The sequence below is a fragment of the Nansenia antarctica genome (genome assembly GCF_963989245.1).
Source record: "Nansenia antarctica genome assembly, chromosome: 6".
In the NCBI taxonomy this organism is placed as follows: Eukaryota; Metazoa; Chordata; class Actinopteri; order Argentiniformes; family Microstomatidae; genus Nansenia; species Nansenia antarctica.
Window position 1 is genome coordinate 6166530 of NC_137676.1, and position 20285 is coordinate 6186814.

The 20285-nt window shown below is 42.6% G+C and overlaps 1 protein-coding gene across 1 annotated transcript in view; it reads right to left on the reverse strand.

Moving 5' to 3' along the window:
* Positions 1-2736: 2736 nt before the first annotated feature.
* LOC308159805 (acid-sensing ion channel 1-like) overlaps positions 2737-20285 on the reverse strand; it is a gene marked incomplete at both ends in the record, with an annotated part of 46844 nt that continues 29295 nt past the window's right edge. Inside the window, 9 exons of the mRNA XM_080533621.1 lie at positions 2737-2832; positions 3545-3652; positions 4013-4092; positions 4413-4504; positions 4888-5041; positions 5456-5512; positions 6515-6665; positions 7482-7609; positions 8011-8161. Coding sequence (XP_080389747.1) covers positions 2737-2832; positions 3545-3652; positions 4013-4092; positions 4413-4504; positions 4888-5041; positions 5456-5512; positions 6515-6665; positions 7482-7609; positions 8011-8161 — 1017 coding nt within the window. The remainder of the gene's footprint in view (positions 2833-3544; positions 3653-4012; positions 4093-4412; positions 4505-4887; positions 5042-5455; positions 5513-6514; positions 6666-7481; positions 7610-8010; positions 8162-20285) is intronic.

Sequence of the window (20285 nt, forward strand, 5' to 3'; positions counted from 1 at the left end):
TAAACTCTATGGCAGAAGTCTATTTCAAAATTATCTGGAAATGTCTGAAATAACTAGGAGAAACAGGTGCAAGAGCTTCACTCTGTGAAAACACATGTTCTTCTTATACAAGGAGCTCCTTCATGTCAGATTGCGACCTGCATCAACAAAAGAACAATTGCACACAGAAGCTTTACTGATCAAAAATCACACATTTCCTTGGAGCCAATACTGTGATGCATTTCGTGACGTTAGAATTATAAGGTTCTATCTCCATTTTTTCCAAAATTTAGTTTTTTACATAATCTGATCCATTAGGTGTTTATTAAGGCCTGTGTGGTGTTATTTTTAAAATGTTGAAATGTTTTAGTTAGTAATTAATAAAATACAAAGGTTCCATCTCACAAAACATAATGGAATGTAAAAACGTTGATGCTCAATTAATATCTCTGAACTACCCTAAATGGAGATAGAACCTTATAATTCTAAGCTCACGATTTGTAAAACATGTTCATGTCTCATTCCATTGCAGGGATTACAGATCATTCCACTGACATCAAACTGGAACATTTTGCCACCCATGTTTACAATCCATCTCTAAATACTGTGGTTTTATGCTTAGGCCTAGAAGATTTAGAGGGTAGTGTGCACACCCTTGCATAAATCTTCTGATGTCTTCAGATGGGAATGGGTGTTTATTCTCTGTAATCTCTTAACCAACACCAACTGGCAGAAGGAGGGAGTCTTGTGTTAGACATTTCTCTTGGAAGCTCAAACAATAGGGATCTTGTAGTGTAAGAACAAGTCACAAGGGAACACAGCCATTCCTATTGATTCAGCTGTTTAGATGCTCCAATTCTTTCAAATAGAGGAACTTCATAGAGGAACAGAGGACATTCTGGACATGCTATAATGCTAGACATTCTGTCTACATAGTTGCTGTGATGTGGTGAATACTGTATAGTATTTCCTCTGTTTCTTTAATTTCTCTCGTCTATATTCTGTAGATGGAGTCTTTGAACATAAACATACCAGTTTGGGTTTATATGGGGTTATATTTGAGTATTGATGAAGAAGGAGGTTCTTTCTTTAATTAAACATAATTGTTAGTGGACAGTCGTTACAATAGGTGTAGGTCATGAGAAAATCCTGCCCAAAAAAGATCAGCCACTGAACTAAATTGCCATATACTTTATTGTTGCTTTTTAGATAAATAAAACATCTGAAAACATGTAAACTGGTAAGCATAGTATTCATAGAAAAACAAAATGATATCACATACACAAAGCTACAGTACATAATCGCATCAACAACGATAGGTAAGCCTATGCAATCACGATCAATACATTATCCACAGTCCTCGCCGCCATATCTTATTTACATTACACAATAATATTGTAGTATTGATGATGCTGTTGTGCTTGAGTATAACACTACACAGTCACACGCTATCATACCATTTCTGTAGTCCTATGAGACAGACATCCTGCATGGCTGAATGGCAGGAGTGATAAGCGATCAGATTCAAGATACAAAGGATACCGAACCACATTCAATGGTCACAATGGTTACACGACAAATAATATTGTTGTTGTTGTTGTTGCTGCTATTGTTGTTGTTGTGACAATGATAAAAAATGTGAGAAATGTTAAATTTGGATGGCCATTTGGGGATAACCTTAGTGGTGATAAATGTTTTGACTCATACTGCAGATATAGACATCATGTAGAGAATGCTGTTCTATCTCAATGATTTGACTACTCTAATCCTAACATATCTGCTGTCATTCACATAGAATGTCTTCCATAAGAAATTAACAGGTTCAACTAGTCAGTTGTTCACAAGAAAAAATTATACAATCTTTCAGTTGGAGAAATCACTTAATTTCCATTCTGTAACACCAGATGAAACAGGAGAAGTATATTACAAAATGAGAGAATTTGTTGACTGCACTTCATCAACTTGAGAAAGCAAAAGTGTATCCCTATTGAAGCATCACACACACACACACACACACACACCCACGCACGCATGCTCGCACGCACGCACGGCACACACACAGACACACGCTCGCACGCACGCACACAAAGACAAACACAACACAAAACCATACACGCAATCACAGACAAAAGATGCACAGACCAACATGCCAATATACTACTCACATATACGTAACAAACAAACAAATTATGATGACATAGGCTACATGCAACCCAGTGGGAAGCCCGGAAGATCTTGTCAGACATTTAACAAGTATCTACAAGCAGAGTAGCTTCTATTTCTGACTGAACACCTAAAGTCAAAGTCCCTTAGTCTGGGTTGTTAGTTATCTACTGTAGTGTATTTTCTTATTGTTTTTTGTATCTGCAACCGAGTCTTACATGTAGCCCCCAAATGTAAAAATGTGAAGTTACATTCTCAGAAGACAATACACTGACTGATTTCATAAACCTATAATATAGGTTGGAATTGCCACTTAAATGACATTGTGATCAAGCAGGCTATAGAGCACTACTCTGTGTCGCACCAGTGGATCCTTCATAGAGAAGAAGCTTTTAAATTCTTAACAATGTCTTACAATGTTGTTGGCGCACTCTTGTCATTTAATTCAAATCATTCAAACGTTCTCTCAGGAGGTTTAATGTCAGGAAACCCTTGATTTTTCCTCTCTTTATGATGCTATAATATTTCTGTCAATCCTGTCACTTTTTGAAATCAAACTAAAACGCTCCACTTCCTTACTGCCTTCTGATTGGCTCAGCAGGTGAAGTCCTCAGAGTTCCTCCGCCCTGCGTGATGAGGTAGCATATTGGCAGAGTATGGAGGCGGTGGATGAGTGTTATCATGGAGAGACTGTGGAGGGGATGACAGAGTGGGAGATGTGGAGGGGATGATAGAGTGGGGGGGTGAAATGGATAGTCGGTGAAAGAAGAGGGGGAGCATGGGTCAATAACTCACGAAAAGAAAAAGGCAAGTTATGAAAGAGAACAGACAACATACAGCCATGCATTTGGTTCGCAGATAATGCGTGCTACATAAAATGCAACAAACTCAAAGAGACTTTGAAGTCCAAGTGCCACATGAATAAGCACTCATTTCATTATCTCAATTCATTTTCTTTTTTTACAAAGACAGATGAGAGGCAACTCGATGGAATTTGATGGGGTGAAGACACATTTCTCAAGCTAATGTACGCTTCAAGCTACATTTAAACGACTATCTGCCCTTATCCGCTGCAATTAAGTAATCTACTGTGAATGCACATACATCAATAGATTTGCGGATTGTCAATATTGCCAATGAAATCTGGGGGTAGTGCGTGGATACTTTGATGTTTTGGTCTCCAACTGTGTGCGAGGCGAAACTACTAAACTCTAAGACGAACAGTACAGTAGCCCCCACACACTTATGAATCTTACCAGGTGCGTTTCATGAGAACAGATTCTCTAACACTCAAACATCCTGGCTTCATGCACATTGAATCCTCCATTGAAATGTTTTAGATGAGGGAGTGTGGCTGCTCCCTCCTCATAAGCACAGGAGATGCTTAGTGAAAGTTACTGACGTGACATTTCACATCGTCCAGGCTCAGGACGGCTCCGTGGTCATTGTTGTTGTTGTTGTTGTGCTTGTGTTTCTTATCTGAGCACCGACAGAGTCTGTACTTCATCACCTGGGAGACAGGCACACATACAGACGCACTGCAGGGGTCAGTAAATCACCACAGTTTGACACAGTGGAAAGCCAGGGAAAATGTGGACATGTTTGATATAGCATAGATAGAATCAACCCTGTGAGTGTGTGTGTGTTTGTGTGTTTGTGTGTCTCCCTCTTAAAAAAATGTAATTTGTTGCTGGAATAAAAGTTTAATTCAGTTTTTCGGAGAGCGTGTTACAATAATGAGTCTGGAGGGAGAACATACATGGATGATTTATACGGACTCAAACAAGTTTGCAAGTTACAAACAGAATTTGAGTATTAGAAAGATTAAAGAAATAACAGTAACCCCCCACACCTCTAAAAAAAGGCTCACCTCATAAATATAGTCAAACAGCTCCAGAATAGTAAGTATACTCGCTCCGATGAAAAGCCCCATCTGGCCACCGATATCGCCTGGGATGAGAGAGAGAGAGAGAGAGAGCAATCTTTAAAAAAAAGAAAAGAAAATCGTAATAAATAAATAAATAAAACATTCTTCTATCACGATGACTGCCAATGGCCCCTGGCCTGAGCTAGATTACTCCTCCTGCTACAACTGGGGAAATTGATGACTCACTTGCTTAGTCAAACGTATCGATTGTAAGTCGCTTTGGAATAAGGAGGAATAATGCTAAATGCCAAAAATGTAAAAATGTAAACAAAGGGCATACATTTCCAACAAAGCATTAACTGTGAGATCAAAGTAGTTATGTTTCTTATCATCACTGACATACCTAAAAGCCCAGCTACTTCATAGGCCTTCTTCTGCTCAATCGTCTCATAGTTTAGGGCCTCAAAGAAGATGTCCAGAACCAGGATATTGTCGCTGTTCAGAGAAAGACAATATTTCGTTATCTAAACATCAAACTGTTTTACCACAACAGTACATTGTGCTGATATCGAATACACTATACACTGCATTGCTTTGTCATGTAATGTGAAATCATGAAGAAATAATCCAGTGGAATGTGAACGTGAGGTAAATATGAACACCCTCTGGCAAAATAGCTCCACTGTTTTTCTGAAGGCAAGTATTAGTAGTATTAGAAGGCGAGAGGTTTCGAAATAGGACAGAGCGGCCCTGGCAGAGTACAATGCATACTGTATATCTTGCAAGATACACCCCATGCTTGCTTAGCCTTTTCTCCTGGGTGTGATAACCTTTTCACTGGGATGTGTGATAACCTTTTCATTGGAGTGTTAACTTACGCAATGTGCTGCTCGGTCTTATTGTATTTCTTTGCCAGATACTTGGCGGAGGCTTTGCTGGGGATCTTGACAAAGGACAGCTCTTTGCTGAATCTGGTCATGTTGCACGGTGTCTCACACACACAGAAATCATTGTCTCTCTCCACCAGGAAATCTGGAGGGCAAAGAGTGTGATCACAGCATGACCACTTCTGCTTGTTTTAGTCCACTTCAGTCACATAAAGTACAGAAATAGTGCAGAATGCCGGACCCCATGTCATGTCCTGCTGACTCCAACGAAACCGTCAACTTATTTTTCTAAATAAAAGTGTGTGTGTGTGTGTGTGTCGGTGTGTCGGTGTATGCGAGTGTGAGTGTGTGTGTGTGTGTGTGTGTGAGTGTGAGTGTGTGTGTGTGTGCGTGTGTGTATGCGAGTGTGAGTGTGTGCGTGTGTGAGTGTGAGTGTGTGTGTGCGCAAGTGTGAGTGTGCAAGTGTGAGTGTGTGTGTGTGTGTGTGTAAGTGTCAGTGTGTGGGGGTCGAGAGTGTGTTTGTGTGTACGTGTGTGTGTGACATGGATCTATTCCTTACCAAGAGCTGGATCAGCACACTCTTTGTACAGTTCAGGGGTGCAGTACGGGGCATCTCCTGCACATATAATCAGTGTAAAACATTCAGTAAATAACTAAAATCACCACATCAGAAATCACCACATCAGTCTAGTTCAGCAGCAGAGCGAGAGTCATTCACCAGTTCAACAGCAGAGCGAGAGTCATTCACCAGTTCAACAGCAGAGCGAGAGTCACTCACCAGTTCAACAGCAGAGTGAGAGTCATTCACCAGTTCAACAGCAGAGTGAGAGTCATTCACCAGTTCAACAGCAGAGTGAGAGTCATTCACCAGTTCAACAGCAGAGCGAGAGTCACTCACCAGTTCAACAGCAGAGTGAGAGTCACTCACCAGTTCAACAGCAGAGTGAGAGTCATTCACCAGTTCAACAGCAGAGTGAGAGTCATTCACCAGTTCAACAGCAGAGCGAGAGTCACTCACCAGTTCAACAGCAGAGTGAGAGTCATTCACCAGTTCAACAGCAGAGTGAGAGTCACTCACCAGTTCAACAGCAGAGTGAGAGTCATTCACCAGTTCAACAGCAGAGCGAGAGTCATTCACCAGTTCAACAGCAGAGTGAGAGTCATTCACCAGTTCAACAGCAGAGCGAGAGTCATTCACCAGTTCAACAGCAGAGTGAGAGTCATTCACCAGTTCAACAGCAGAGTGAGAGTCATTCACCAGTTCAACAGCAGAGTGAGAGTCATTCACCAGTTCAACAGCAGAGTGAGAGTCATTCACCAGTTCAACAGCAGAGCGAGAGTCATTCACCAGTTCAACAGCAGAGCGAGAGTCATTCACCAGTTCAACAGCAGAGTGAGAGTCATTCACCAGTTCAACAGCAGAGTGAGAGTCATTCACCAGTTCAACAGCAGAGCGAGAGTCATTCACCAGTTCAACAGCAGAGTGAGAGTCATTCACCAGTTCAACAGCAGAGTGAGAGTCATTCACCAGTTCAACAGCAGAGTGAGAGTCATTCACCAGTTCAACAGCAGAGTGAGAGTCACTCACCAGTTCAACAGCAGAGTGAGAGTCACTCACCTGGCATGTGCACCATGCGGCAGTTACAGTTCTCCACCAGGTAGCGCGTCTCACAGTCGATGCGGCAGGCAGTGACGCTGTAGGTGTCATAGAAGTCTGAGTCCATAGGTGTCACCTTACAGTCCCCCCAGGGCGGCGGCAGGTATATCAGCTGAAAACACAAAGACAAGACATAACTTTTTACCATTTTAACCATTTAGCAGATAAGCGACTTACAATTAGAAATTACAGGGACAGGATCTCCCTGGAGTAACTGAGGGCTAAGTGCCTTACTCAAGGGCACACTAGTGGTGGTGTTCCCAGGTGGGATTTGAACACATGACCTTCTGATCACCAGTCCAACTGGTGATGACAAGGTCCGCATGTCGGCAATTCTGAAGTCTCGCAAATGACCAAAAAATGACCAAAAAAATAGAAAATAAACATGTTTTTTTCATATTATGAAAGTTTAAGTGTTGAAGAGGCCACTCAATATAACAAACAACAGTTTTAGGATCACTAAATACTTAGAATAATTTGTGAATTGGATTCACTGTATCATCTGCTGTAGGCTACTGGGTAAATGATACACGGCTTGTAAACAAACTTACATTTTAGGACGTGCAAAAACAAGGACTGTGTGATCATCTTAATAATAATAATAATTATGTGTAGTTATGTCTTTTTAGCATGTTGATGTTCTATTAGCATGTTGTGATGTGCTAAACATGCAGTTAGATGTTCATAGCGATGTTCCTTCTTATCTGCTCGCTACTAGCAACTGTTTTGTGTGTATTTTGATTGAGAGCGAGTATTTGGTTTGAGGTTTACCAATATTCAAATAAGCACATCTTCTTCAACTATTGAAGGACTCTTGAGGTACTTGACGACTTTTTCACCAGACCATGTCACAAATGTATAGCCACCCTTCTAAAACTACAAATAGTAAAAACGGTTTTATTCGTGAAAACAATGCCGACGTCCTTACCCGCTGTTCCTGGCATGCCACAAACGTCTGGAACCCAGGGGCCACCCCGAAACCTAGCTGGTCGATGAAGGGAGGCTCATCTTGACTGTGGATCTGAACTTTGATCCCGGCCTCGAACGAAGTCTCATCTGTGTGGCAGATGGCAGCAGATGTTGGGGTCAGGCACCGTACTGTACATGCATGGGTTATTCAACTGGACGGACTCAGTACAAACACAGAGATGGTGTTAGTCTGTGTGACAGAGCAAAATATAGTGAGGTATGTGTGAGCTGGGTAATGAACTACATATACACACACGCGCACGCGCGCACACACACACATGCGCGCACACACGCACGCACGCACACACGCACGCACGCCCGCCCACACACACACACACACACACACACACACACACACACACACACACACACAAACACACACACATCCTCAAAGAGAGAGTGCACAACACATCAAAGAGAGAGAGAGAGAGGGAGATGATGGATGTGGGACAGCCATGTTTGTGTAGTGTATGACCTGCTCTCCTCACCTGTCTCTCCCCACACAGGGAGGTATTCATCCTGCTGGATGTCCAGCATGAGCTCCAGCCCGTTACCCATCCCCCCCTTCGTAGTGACGAGAGGAGGGTGCCCCTCGCCACCGCCGTTAAACGTGTAACACTTCCCATAGCGAGTAAACACCTGAGGAAAAAAGATGAGAATCTTTTTTAGCAAGGTAATTATCATTACCTCCACCTTTGGGAAACACTTCAATAGAAACCACCACTTGAACAGTTTAGGGTTGCCTCAGGGTTGCCAGGGGGACGGACGTTCGGCTGTTCATCACTGTTGTTGTTGCAGTGTTTTGGCATAACAATTGTTTGGGCAGCGTGAGATGAAAGCCTGAGAGTCAGGCCAGAAGCGTGAGAGTTGGCAACCCTGGCCTCCCTTAGTTCCTTACAGTAACCAGCCACTAGGGGTCAGTGTGGGTCTGAGCTGAGCGACACCGCACTAATAGTAGTAGGTAGTGTTGAGGGTGTTCCCCTGGGACTTGGGGGGCGGGGGGGAGTGATGGAGACTGGCAGGCAGCCAGTGATTTAACTCTCAGGCCTTATGGGGTGATAATAGACCTGCCGTTACCATGGAGACCAATCATCCCTACCGATGCGGAGATTGGCTGCCGTATTTTTTTTAGGATCACGACCTATAGGATGGGACCCTTAGAGACTTTGAAAGAACTCTCGCATCAGCTGTTAGGGTTGCGTGTGACCTACACCACAGCTTCAACACCAAATGGTGTCCTAGGAAACTCTGCAGATGGCGGAGGATTTCAGCTATACGTTCTAACTCCCAGTTGGTCACATCTGGCACAATTAGAGCATAGCAAAGGTTTCTGTCACATGAAATAATGTACTGGAAATACACAACAGCAGCTATAACTCGTGACGTTAGAATTAGGTTCTATCTCCATTTTTGTCAACATAAAAAAAAATAAAGAGTTTTCTACATAATCTGATCCATTAGGTGTTTATTAATGCCTGTGTGATGTTATTTTTTGAGTTAGTAATTCATAAAATACAAAGGTTCCATCTCACAAAACATAATGGAATGTAAAAACGTTGACGCTCAATATCTCTGAACTACCCTGAGCGGAGATAGAACCTTATAATTCTAAGCTCACGAACTGTAGAATTATTCCAGCCCATGTCTAATTCACAACAAATGAGTCACACCTCCCATGCACTGGAAATGTGTGTGTGTGTGTGTGTGTGTGTTAGAGAGAGAGAGAGAAGGAGAGAAAGAGAGAGAAAGAGAGAGAGAAAGAGAGAGAGAAAGAGAGCTTGGAGCGGTCTATAGCTCAGTGTTATGGCTCAACATGACATGTCTGTGATTAGAGAGGCCTGACAAACAAACAAAATGATTCTGAACGGAGGTGTGGTGCCAAGGGCAGTTAAGCAACTATCGATCACACACACCGTCAGAGCGACGGTGGAAGTCTGTGAAGCGGATGGTTATGGGATCCACGCTCGGTTTCCCCTCCAGTACTGGCGCTGAGGCGGGAGAGGCGCGGGACGAGAAGAGAAGAGAGGCACCGCGGTGCAAATTATTAAAACAACGGCTGTTTTCAGAGGCGTTGAATTTCATTATGTAAATGACCCGGGGGATGACTTTTCCGTCCTTCTCAGTCCAAAAATAAAATGCGCCTCCCATTTCGATTAGAATTAAGATTAGGTGGGAAGAAGCTTTACCTGGCTGCTTCTTATCTCCCTGCCTCCATCAATATTCTGCCCCTAAACCGCACACTTTCCTTCCATCTGCACACTGCCTCCATCCGTCTCTCAGGATGGATGAATCTATAAAGTACCTACCTATCTATCTATCTATCTATCTATCTATCTATCTAGCACCATCCATTTCACTGACTGTGACATACGTGTCACTTCTCCAGATTGCATGTGAACTACTAAACATAAATCTAAGCCTCTTATCAGAGGGTGCATGTTTTCGATGAATTGTGTGAAAAGTGTGTGTGTGTGCGTGTGTGTGTGTGTGTGTGTGTGTGATTGTGTGTGTAAGGTCAGAGTGTTCTTGTTCTCTATGAATAAATAAGTCAATGAATGATGTCAGCGTCAGATAGCATTCTCTTCTTTATGAATAGATGAACGAATAGATAAATCTATGATGTCTATTCTACTACAAGTATGATGTCAGCCTCCCATAGCACACGTTCATTAGGAATAAATGAATCCAGGAAGGAAAAAGCCATCTGGAGCGAGAGCCTGTTCTTTATGAATACATGAATAAACGAACATGTGACGAAAGAGTCTACTCCTCATTGTGGGAATGCATTTGTGATGAACAGTAGGCTACTTTAGTATAGTATAGTATAGCGTATAGTGTTTGGATGAAGGAGTAGATCCATGTGCCCTTGGCCTGAACTCTCTGATAAGTGAGTCTTTGATGCATGGTCTGACAGTAGCTTTGGGGGCTTTAGATTAGATTAGATTCAACCTTTTTGTCATTGCACAGAGTACAACGAAATGTATTTTTTTGCTGTAGGCACAGGGTCAGCCATAGTCAGCCACACTCAGCGCCCCCCGGAGAAATTGGAGGGTTAAGTGCCTTGCTCAAGGGCACAATGGCAGTGGTAGGCACCTTAGATATGATGCCAGCAACCCTCCAGCTCACATGCAGCTCCCTCATGAGGCGGGGATCGAACCAGAGACCATCCGATTGCTAGCCGGCCTCTCTAACGTCTCGGCTACCGCCACCCCCTACCTTTGTCCCTACAGACCTGAAAGCTTCATTAGGCCAATACAAAGACCGTCGAAACGGATGGGGCATAGCCGACGGCATTAATTATCTCCTGCAGCACTTCCCCCTCGTACTTGCACACCACATGCTTCTGATTCGGAGTTAATAACACATACTGTACTACATCAGTACACCAGTGGCAACAGCAGAATGTATAAGAATAATGAGTTTCTTTATGAAGACTTGTTTTCTTGCTGCCCTTTTACTTTCTCTTACCAGACACTTCGCCCAAATATACGAAAGGTCTGGTGGACCAAAGTGTCAAACTTGGCCTTCATTAAACCAATAGAAAGACAGTCCTAACGGATGGCCAATCATTAATCATTAATCATCTCCCACAGCCCACACCCCCCGACTTTTTCACTCAGTAAAATCACTCCTAATATGGCCAGGTTTGAGCCGTTGTTATTCCAAGCTTATATGCGCTGTGCACAATAGCCTTAGGGACGAGGTTACCTTTGGCAGTTCCGTAAAGTGGCCAACACTCTACAGGAAGGAATCATTCCTCTGTCCCAGGCCCGTAGATCAAACCCAGATCTTAAGGAGTTTGCACAGGCCCTAACCTTCTGGAGCTCTGCAATCAATCAAACCGCCACTCAGAATGAGTTCTCCTGCTATTGAAAAGCACTTAACACTGCGCCGTGGTTAATCACATACTGTACATCAAACGTGCGTGTGCTTCTTTACAGCCTGGGAGGAATGTAAAAACAAGAAGCGCTAAATTACAAATCCTCCTCACACTCGGCGGGATCTCTAATGTAGCCTAGCAATCTCTGAGCTGTTAAAGGCAGCAGGGAGACTTCTTCAACCCAATATAGCACTCCAGTAGTTTTACGAGGGAACATGCGTTTTATGAGGAAACATTTCAGAGACACAGAACAGCTCCTGTAAAGTGCAAACACTCGCTTTGTTATTGTTAAGACGCTCTCTTAAAACAACCAAAGCAAAGAGATATGAGCCGTCCTATGGGGCAGCAGTGACTGTTCTGCAGCTATGATCTTTTTACACGCACAGTTAGTTGTTAAAGACCTGCTATGTTATTGTGTTGTCATTTGCTGGTTGATACAGCAGGAATTCTGATTGATTGACTGGACATAAATGGACAGCATTGGTATACTTTTTTCCAACATAGATACAGTAGGACACATAAGAACACCATTTAAAAGAAATAAATTGTGTATATTTCTTTCAGATACTGTGGAAGTGCAATATATCTTCATTTCCAGTGAAGTAGCCTCCATCTTGTTGTGACATTTTGGTTTATCCCGACCCTTTGTCACTATGACTAGTTTCGTTGTCCAAAAGAACTACTATACTACATTGGGCCAATGAGACCGAGGGGTGAGAATGTGGCACAACACCGGAATCGAACCAGAGAGCTTGCGATGATATGGCATGCGCTTTAGTGTACTTACGCACCTTCCGACATTAGAACATCATTAACAGACAAGAAAGTTCAACATTATGAATGCAGAGATGCTAGAAGTAGACCAGGGTCTGACATGTCAGAATCAGAATTCTTTTATTTGGCCAAGTATACGTGCACATACAGGAAATTGACTTGGTGAGGTTGGTGTATAGGACATAAAAAACTACAATATAGTATAAGCAAAAATTATTTAAAAGAGAATAGCAAAAAATAAGTAAACAACAAATGATGTAGGCTTTGCTGGGCTAAGAGGCAATGAGGTTAGAGGCTGTGAAGTTGGTATGGGGCACGTACACTATAAATGAGAATAAATGTAAAAAAATATAAATTACACTGTCAGTGCATTGTGTGTGTGTGTGTGTGTGTGTGTGTGTGTGTGTGTGTGTGTGTGTGTGTGTGTGTGTGTGTGTGTGTGTGTGTGTGTGTGTGATGGGGGGAGGGCCGGCGGTGGAAGGGTTAGAGTTAAGAGTTATGTTGAGACCAGCCTCTTTTATCTGTCTGGTCTTCTAATCTGAAGGGGAAACTAAGAACAGTAGAGGACAGCGGGACGTCCTGCTGGGGATTGATGTCTGTGAGAGAGGGACCAAGGCTTTGTGAGCAGTTATCATGGAGCTCAATCAGTCACGTTGGAGAGCAAAGGTACAAAACACTACCCTGACTGTCCATCCTGTTCTTTTCTGTCAGTACAGTTGTCTGTCCTGCTATTGACTGTTTGGGTCTGAAAAACAGCCGAGTCACCGAATGTCAAGCTTTGGGTAAAACCCAAGGCCGCTCCAGAGGGAGGATTTGAAAGGCCAGAGTTGGCAGGATTGACAGTGACACATACAGAGAGAGAGAGAGAGAGAGTGTGGCAAATTGGCTGCATGTGCGCTAATAACATCTGAAAAGCACAGACGCTTCATAGTGGCTTGTCAAATTTGTCACGGGTGCTCAAGAAGCAGTTCTGCGCTCTTAAAAAGAGAAGAAGAAAATAACTGTCTGGAACAAGTGAACTGTAGTGAACCTCGCATGAAGTTGGCTAATTGAAAGACCATTACTGGAAGTTAGTGTGCCTCTTAATTTGGGCTCTGACAGTACAGTAGACAGGGAAACTCCAAAGACTATCGTTGGCAATACTCCAATTCTATTAATGACCAAAAAACTATGTTTTAAGTGAGTTTTAAGTTTAAGACACGTCAAAAAGCCAAAACTCTTAATGAGCACCACCACCCATAACTTCACCTAGGCACTAACAAGGTTTTCCAGCACACAGCTTTGATACCTGTGTAGTTAAATTCAAGAATCCCCGGAGAACAGAGGTGTCAGATATGGTACAGGTCTTAATTGATGACAAAAACCTGGAGTTTGGCTCTGCAGAACCGCAAACTGATTTTCATCCAGTCATCCAGTTAAATACATTTTCATAGGAGGCTGATTGGTCGGTTATTCTCTTCAGGTGAGTGGTGATCCTCTATGCTGAATCATTGTGATTTTCCATGGAGTGGGCCACACCTGTATCATTTATTGATACAACCTCGAATACGTGGAAGATGGACTTTGAAATGTTGTTGTGATGAGATAGGTGTTCTCTCAATGCTCGACAATAACCTGATACATGTTTCATTATTTACATAAGAGAATTGACAGAAATTTGTAGAACAGACATCTTTCTACCACACCTGCTATAGTGCTGTAGTGTCTACATAGAGGAACATGGACATTTCCTGCTAGTAGAGAGGCTCTTCTGTCATTTTAAACTCGATCCTAACCCGATTGGTTGGATAATGGACTTTTTAACAGATAGGTCACAGTGTGTGAGAGGTAACGGTGCATCCACCGGCTCCCCGCAATGTTGCTGTCTCTCCCTCCTTCTTTACATCTTGTATACTAATGAGGGTCACAGCAACTATGAGAACAGACACATCTTAAAGTTTGCTGATGATTCCATTATTGTTAGCCTCCTTGAAGGGGAATGCTTAATACGCTATTGTTTGGCCAGCCATCATATTCTGGCTGAGAATGTGAATTGAGTTGCTGATTTCTTAAGTCCCTGATATATTCAATCTTCTGTCTTTCTTTGGAGACGGGATGAAAAGAAAGAAAGGAGGATGTGAGTAGGTTCATTATTGTTTGTAAAGCAGCAGGATTGTTCTATTACCCTTGGGTCTATGTAACTCGAAAGCGTGTTGTCCACCATAACCCTCATGAAAATCACCTTATCTACTTTGCTAGCTAGCCTATATTTCAAGTTGTCATCGATGAACCGGACAATTGATCTGGTGTGGTGACACGGAGAAGATGATTCCCCCCGAGTTTAGTTAGTTATGGGTCTGCTCCGTCTGGTTTAAGAAGCTTCTGGAAGCTGTCGATTGTGTGTGAGACAGAATCTGACTCGCCGTGCGTAATGGAAATTAAAACGTGAGTTGAAGTGTTTGGAAGATCACCTCTCAAACAGCGGGACTCTGGCTGTCACCACAGAGATATTATTATTATTGTTGCAAATGAGTACAGGAAGCATGTAGAGTAGACAGTATATATTTGTCTGTGGGGGGGCCCACCGCTGGGTGCTGGTAGGCAAACTGGCTAGTAGTCGCTCTATGTGTAGAGGGCTGCAAGGGAATTTTCCTGGCTACATAGTGTACAGGTTTTTACTTTTGCCTGCTTGCGGCTCTGTCAGTATTGATTGATTGATTGATTGACTGAGAATGTTTATTATGTGAAGCGCATTGAGTTGCATCTTGTAAGAAATGCGCTATACAAATAAAATTTGATTTGATTTGATTTGTGCAAGTAATGTTTTGAAGGGAGAGATGAAGGAGGAGAATAAACACATTAAACGTTTGATTAATTGAATTAATCTTTTATCTTAAAGGGTAAACAATGACTAAGTATGAATACATAAAGGTAAGAAGATCTTGAAGGGGCATAAAAAGAGAATTAGAAAAGGCATGTATTGAGTGATGTATGTAGTTCTTCATAGATCTAGCCTCATAATTTTGCCCTCAAAGTGCACCAAATTGATGCATTTTACATTCAAGTAAAAAAAAATAAAAAATCTTCCGGGGGGTGGGGTGGCATGGCCCCGGACCCCCCTAGGGGTCCCAAACCAAAGTTTCGCCCTTGGATAAAGCTACAGTATATTGGTCTGCCAGGACCATCCACTCCAGAGTGAGTTTGAGCGTTTGCCCTCTGGCCGTCGTTTCGGAGGACTAAAAGACTTCATGTTTCCTTCATCCCTAGCGCTATTAATATGCTAAATGGCAAATAGCACGTTGGCTGCATTCTTGCACTCCCCCTGCACTTTTTGCACACTAGCACTTTTTTGTAGTGGTATGATTTTTTTTTCTATTTTTTTTTCTTTCTATTTCTGAATTAGCTCTGCAATTTTATTGTATTGATTATTGTGTTGAGGTCCTTTTTGTATTCTGTCAGTGTGAACCTGACTGCAAAGCTAATTTCCCCTAGGAGACAATAAAGAAACCTCGAACCTTGAATAGGCTCAAGTTCTATTATATACAAATACATGATGTGTGCAAACCACCAATATACCTATACCAATATACCTATACACACCTATACACCTGCATCAGTGTTTCCTCAGCCTGTTGTCTTAAGCTGGGGAGCAGAAGCACCTAAATAAGCATCCAGAAATGACTTTTAGGTCTGATAGGTTTTAGGTGGGGCACAACAGACCTTTTCAATGGAACACTGACCTGTTCTTCTGTGTGCAGCCCGACCTCTATGGCTTGGTATTATCACTCTGAAGAGTATAGGCCAATGCACACGGCGTGCGATTTAGTCGCACCGCCGAATTCGATTCCATTGTTTTGAATGAGACCCAATGAGCCAATGCACACGGGGTGCGATGCGATATTGTCGCACGACAACATTCGATTCTCCATTCACATTCATTCATTCATTGGTGTGAATTGAGAATCGAATGTTGTCGTGCGACAAAATCGCACGCCGTGTGCATTGGGCTTAAGAATTAGGCTGTTTCACAGAAGCTTTGAATCCCAAGTAACCTGCCCAGTGGGCGAGTACACGTTGTTTGAAGTACAGTAGACCAACATACAGCACTATAGCAGGTGTCAAAACAGGGAAGTTGGTGGTGCTCCTTTTGAATTTCCTGTCTTTTGCAGGTTTTGACATGCCATAACTTCTCACTTAAAACATCGTTTTTGGTTACTAATTTCCATGGTTTTACACCGGAAGGTAATGTGCTGTTAAATTAGGAAAAATGTGTAATCCTATTAGAAAAGCTAAATCATTTAGCCTAAGAGTGAGGTGTAAGCTCAGTTCATTATGATCATATGGCATGGATTAAAATATGAAACTTTAATCAAACCATTAAACTAAAACCATTTGGTTATAATAATAATAATGAACGTTTGTTTATGGTCCATTTAATTTCAGCCCCCACCCATAAATCAATACAAGACAGCCTTGAAGGAACTGTTTGCAGCAGAGGACCACAAGCTGCAACAGACAATCCATCAGACCACCCAGTCCATCCGTGAGAGAATTGAACAGGAAGTCCAGATCTACAGAGGCCTCCCTGTATCAGCTGACCCTGCTCTCTGGTGGTGGCAGAAGAGAGACACACTGCCCCTGTTGTCAGATCTTGCCCAAACATATTTGGGCGTTCCGGCGTCCTCAACCCTATCTGAGAGGGTGTTCTCCACAGCTGGAGACACCGTTAGCCCAGAGAGATCTAAGATCCTCCCAGAGAAAGCAGACATGCAGATTTGTCTGCAGAATAATTTCTGTGTTTAAGTTTTATATTTGTTTTCATAGTTATATCCAGTTATATCCATTTAATTTATTATTCATTATTTAATTATTTAATTTATTTTAAAATTCATGTTCAAATGTTATGTTCAGTTATTATACACTGTGTTCAGAGACTCAAGATAATAAAACAGCTACAATCGAAACGATAAGCAAATCAAATAAGGGAATTGGTATCAATAACATCTTATCAACTCCCATCCCTATTGTTATCCCAGCAAAGGCACCCCTTTCAGCAATGTCATTATGATGACCTAGCTTTTACATACATACCTCTAGGTTAAAGCTCAAGTTAAGCTGTGATGATGTAGCTCATGGGGTTAGCTGTGTGTGATGATAACGTTGTTGTTAAGTTAGCTGTCGGTAAAACTAAAACAGTATTTGTAATCACACCCAAGCCACATATGTTTACTAAACCATTGCATTTTTTAATTTGACCTCAGCGAACGTCGTAGCCAAGCTCTGATCCATCCATCCATCCTTCCACATCTTGAAACTAACCGCGGGGCAGCATATTCACAACAGCTGTCACAGCACAGCAGCCAGCAGCAATGTTGTTGCTTGTTGTTGTTGTTGTTACTACTATGTCTTCTTGCAAAAGCTTACTTTTTTAAAGCTTAGTAAGAACATTCACGTTAGACTAGCAATAGCATTTTATTGAATGAATTGAATAAAAACTGTATTACTTACATACTTAACTCAATCGTGATGCAATACTCTGGGACCTGAGGGGACCTGAGAACTGCATCGGTTGTGAAGAAATTGCTGTAGGCCTGACTAGACAAGTCAGAATGTTTATTCTATTATTCTCTTTTTTAAGGTACCTGGTGAATGAAAACGGCGGAATTATATTATGTTGTTACAATATTCAGGGGATGTGTGGACATTGGCACGGTGAGGAAATGGCATAAAAATCTCTGGTCAAATGGTTGATTTGCCATTTTCAATGGTAGGCATATAATGAAGCCACAACTGATCGCCCAGTTCTCCAAAAGGAAATAAGAGCTGTATATGATTTTAATTATAATTCTTTAATGCTGATTAGTCCCCCCCCCCCCGAAAGGTAACTATTATTATTTATTTTCAATGTAGAGTACAGTATGCCTATTTCACTGTCATGAATTACCTGTCAAAACACCTTATTGTATTATGTACAATCCTAGTGGCATTAAAATCACGGCACACAATTGTGACACGGTCTGGTGAGAGGGGTAACGGTGAAAGTCAGCAGCCTATTTAATGTTCCTAACCCTTTTGAAAAATGTAAATACATTTCAGCGTTGTTGAAAATCAATGACACACTCGCTAGTAAACTAACAGCTTGTTTTGTGAGCCTGCTAGCAATGTAAAGTAGTATTATAGTCAACTAGGTAGCAGTGGGGATTACTCACCGAATCCATTGCATTGCAATATTTTGTCTTGACTAGCAAGTGTGTGTTGTGATTGGTTGCCGATTTGTTCGCCCTTTCACCAGACCGTGTCACAATTCACAGAGGTCAAAGCTGGAGTAATGACAGAGAATTGATCACCCAATAGCCTCCGCTGTCAATCCGTCGACTGTGAGGTACTGTAAATTAGCACTTTGGGAGAGATTCAGGCTGTAGGCAGAGCTGTAATTATCATTAATGGGGGAGGACAGCATGTCCTCAGACACCGTTTGGCCATAAAGGGGAAAGGACAGAGCAGGAGTTGGGGACTGGTACTTTTCCATCAAGTCTGTTTGCAGGGGGAGGGGGGGGAGAACTGTCCTGCATCTCACGAGTTGATCATCTGAAATGTAGCTACGCCTAGCGTACAGTTCTGTTCTGTGCGTTCTGCTTCTTCTGAGACAATCTTTGCAAAATACGATCCCTCACGTTACAGTTATGCTACAATAATCTACGGCCGTCGCCATTGTTTCATCAAAACAGACCCACACCATTTCCTCAACACACTATCTGGGTTTTACAGGAAAGATTCAGTCAAGTAATTAACATCTCACTTTCTCCCTCACACAAAGAGAATGTGTGCTCCATTGCTCCTTCCTTCCCTGCATCTCTCTCCTCTTTCGTCTCCTCTGAGCTATGATGTTATATTCCCAACACTCCTCTGTGTCGCCGCCTGCGCCCTCTCCTCCCTCCCTCCCTCTCCTCCCGCCCTCCCTCCCTCTCCTCCCGCTCAGTATGATGAATATTTTACAGGCCAGCAGAGATGGCCCTTTTCTCCCTTCTTACTCCCAGATGCGGTCTCCAGCTCCTCAGTTACCTATCACCTTCACAGGCGATAGCATCATAGCATGGGGCGAAAGACACAGAAGCACAGAGAGAGAGAGAGAGAGAGAGAGAGAGAGAGAGAGAGAGAGGAGAGGTAGAGGTAGAGAGAGTGAGGGAGAGAGGGAGAGAGGGAGAGAGGGAGAGAGACACAGAGAGACAGGGGGAGAGAGAGAGGAAGCGAGAGAGAGGAGAGGTAGAGGTAGAGAGAGTGAGGGAGAGAGGGAGAGAGACACATAGAGACAGGGGGAGAGAGAGAGGAAGGGAGAGAGAGAGAGAGAGAGAAGGGGGGAGAGGGAGAGGGAATGGGGAAGCATGAAAGGGACAAGTAGTATTCCTCCACATTAGTATCAGTTACCTGGTAAAGTAAAAGCAGAGGGTCTTTTTGAATCCCTCTGGGTGAGTTGACCACAGGTCAGATTTGTTTCAAAGGTTTGTCTGTCCATGTATTTTCCCACATGTTTTTGATTATACTGTATCTACTTTATCACACCTGCGTCTGAATGACAAACACAATCTAGGGGTAGCTAAGGGTAAGGATATTATCTATTGATTTCTTGACAGAGATACAGCACATTACGTGGGGTACACGCAAGTAACAGAAACGAACACAGAAAGAGTTAGATTTGAAATGCATTGAATATCAATCAAACATAAAATGTCTGTCTCTCTCTCTGGCCCTCTCAGTAAAGGCAACACAGCTTGAAGAGGATAATAACAGAAACTCTCAAACAGCGTTGGATAGATAGAGTCTGTACTCTCAGCGTTTGTCTCAAGGGCTGTCTAACTGGCCGTTTAAAGCCATCCCTGGGATACCGAGAGATCATTAGTCTTTCAAGACGGAGAACAATGCAGGCGAGCGTGTTAGCCCCACCTCCTAGCCTGCTGTTTTACTGAAACAAGCCGAAAATCCCCCCCCCCCCCCGCCCCCCGTACTAAAACAAGGATATATCCTAAACAGGCTTTTCAAAAATGTCTCTATTTCTTAAAAGCTATTGCATCGAATGTCGTCATCCCCTCCCCGGGGGAAAATAATAATCGTGGGACTGTAGATTTCAATCTC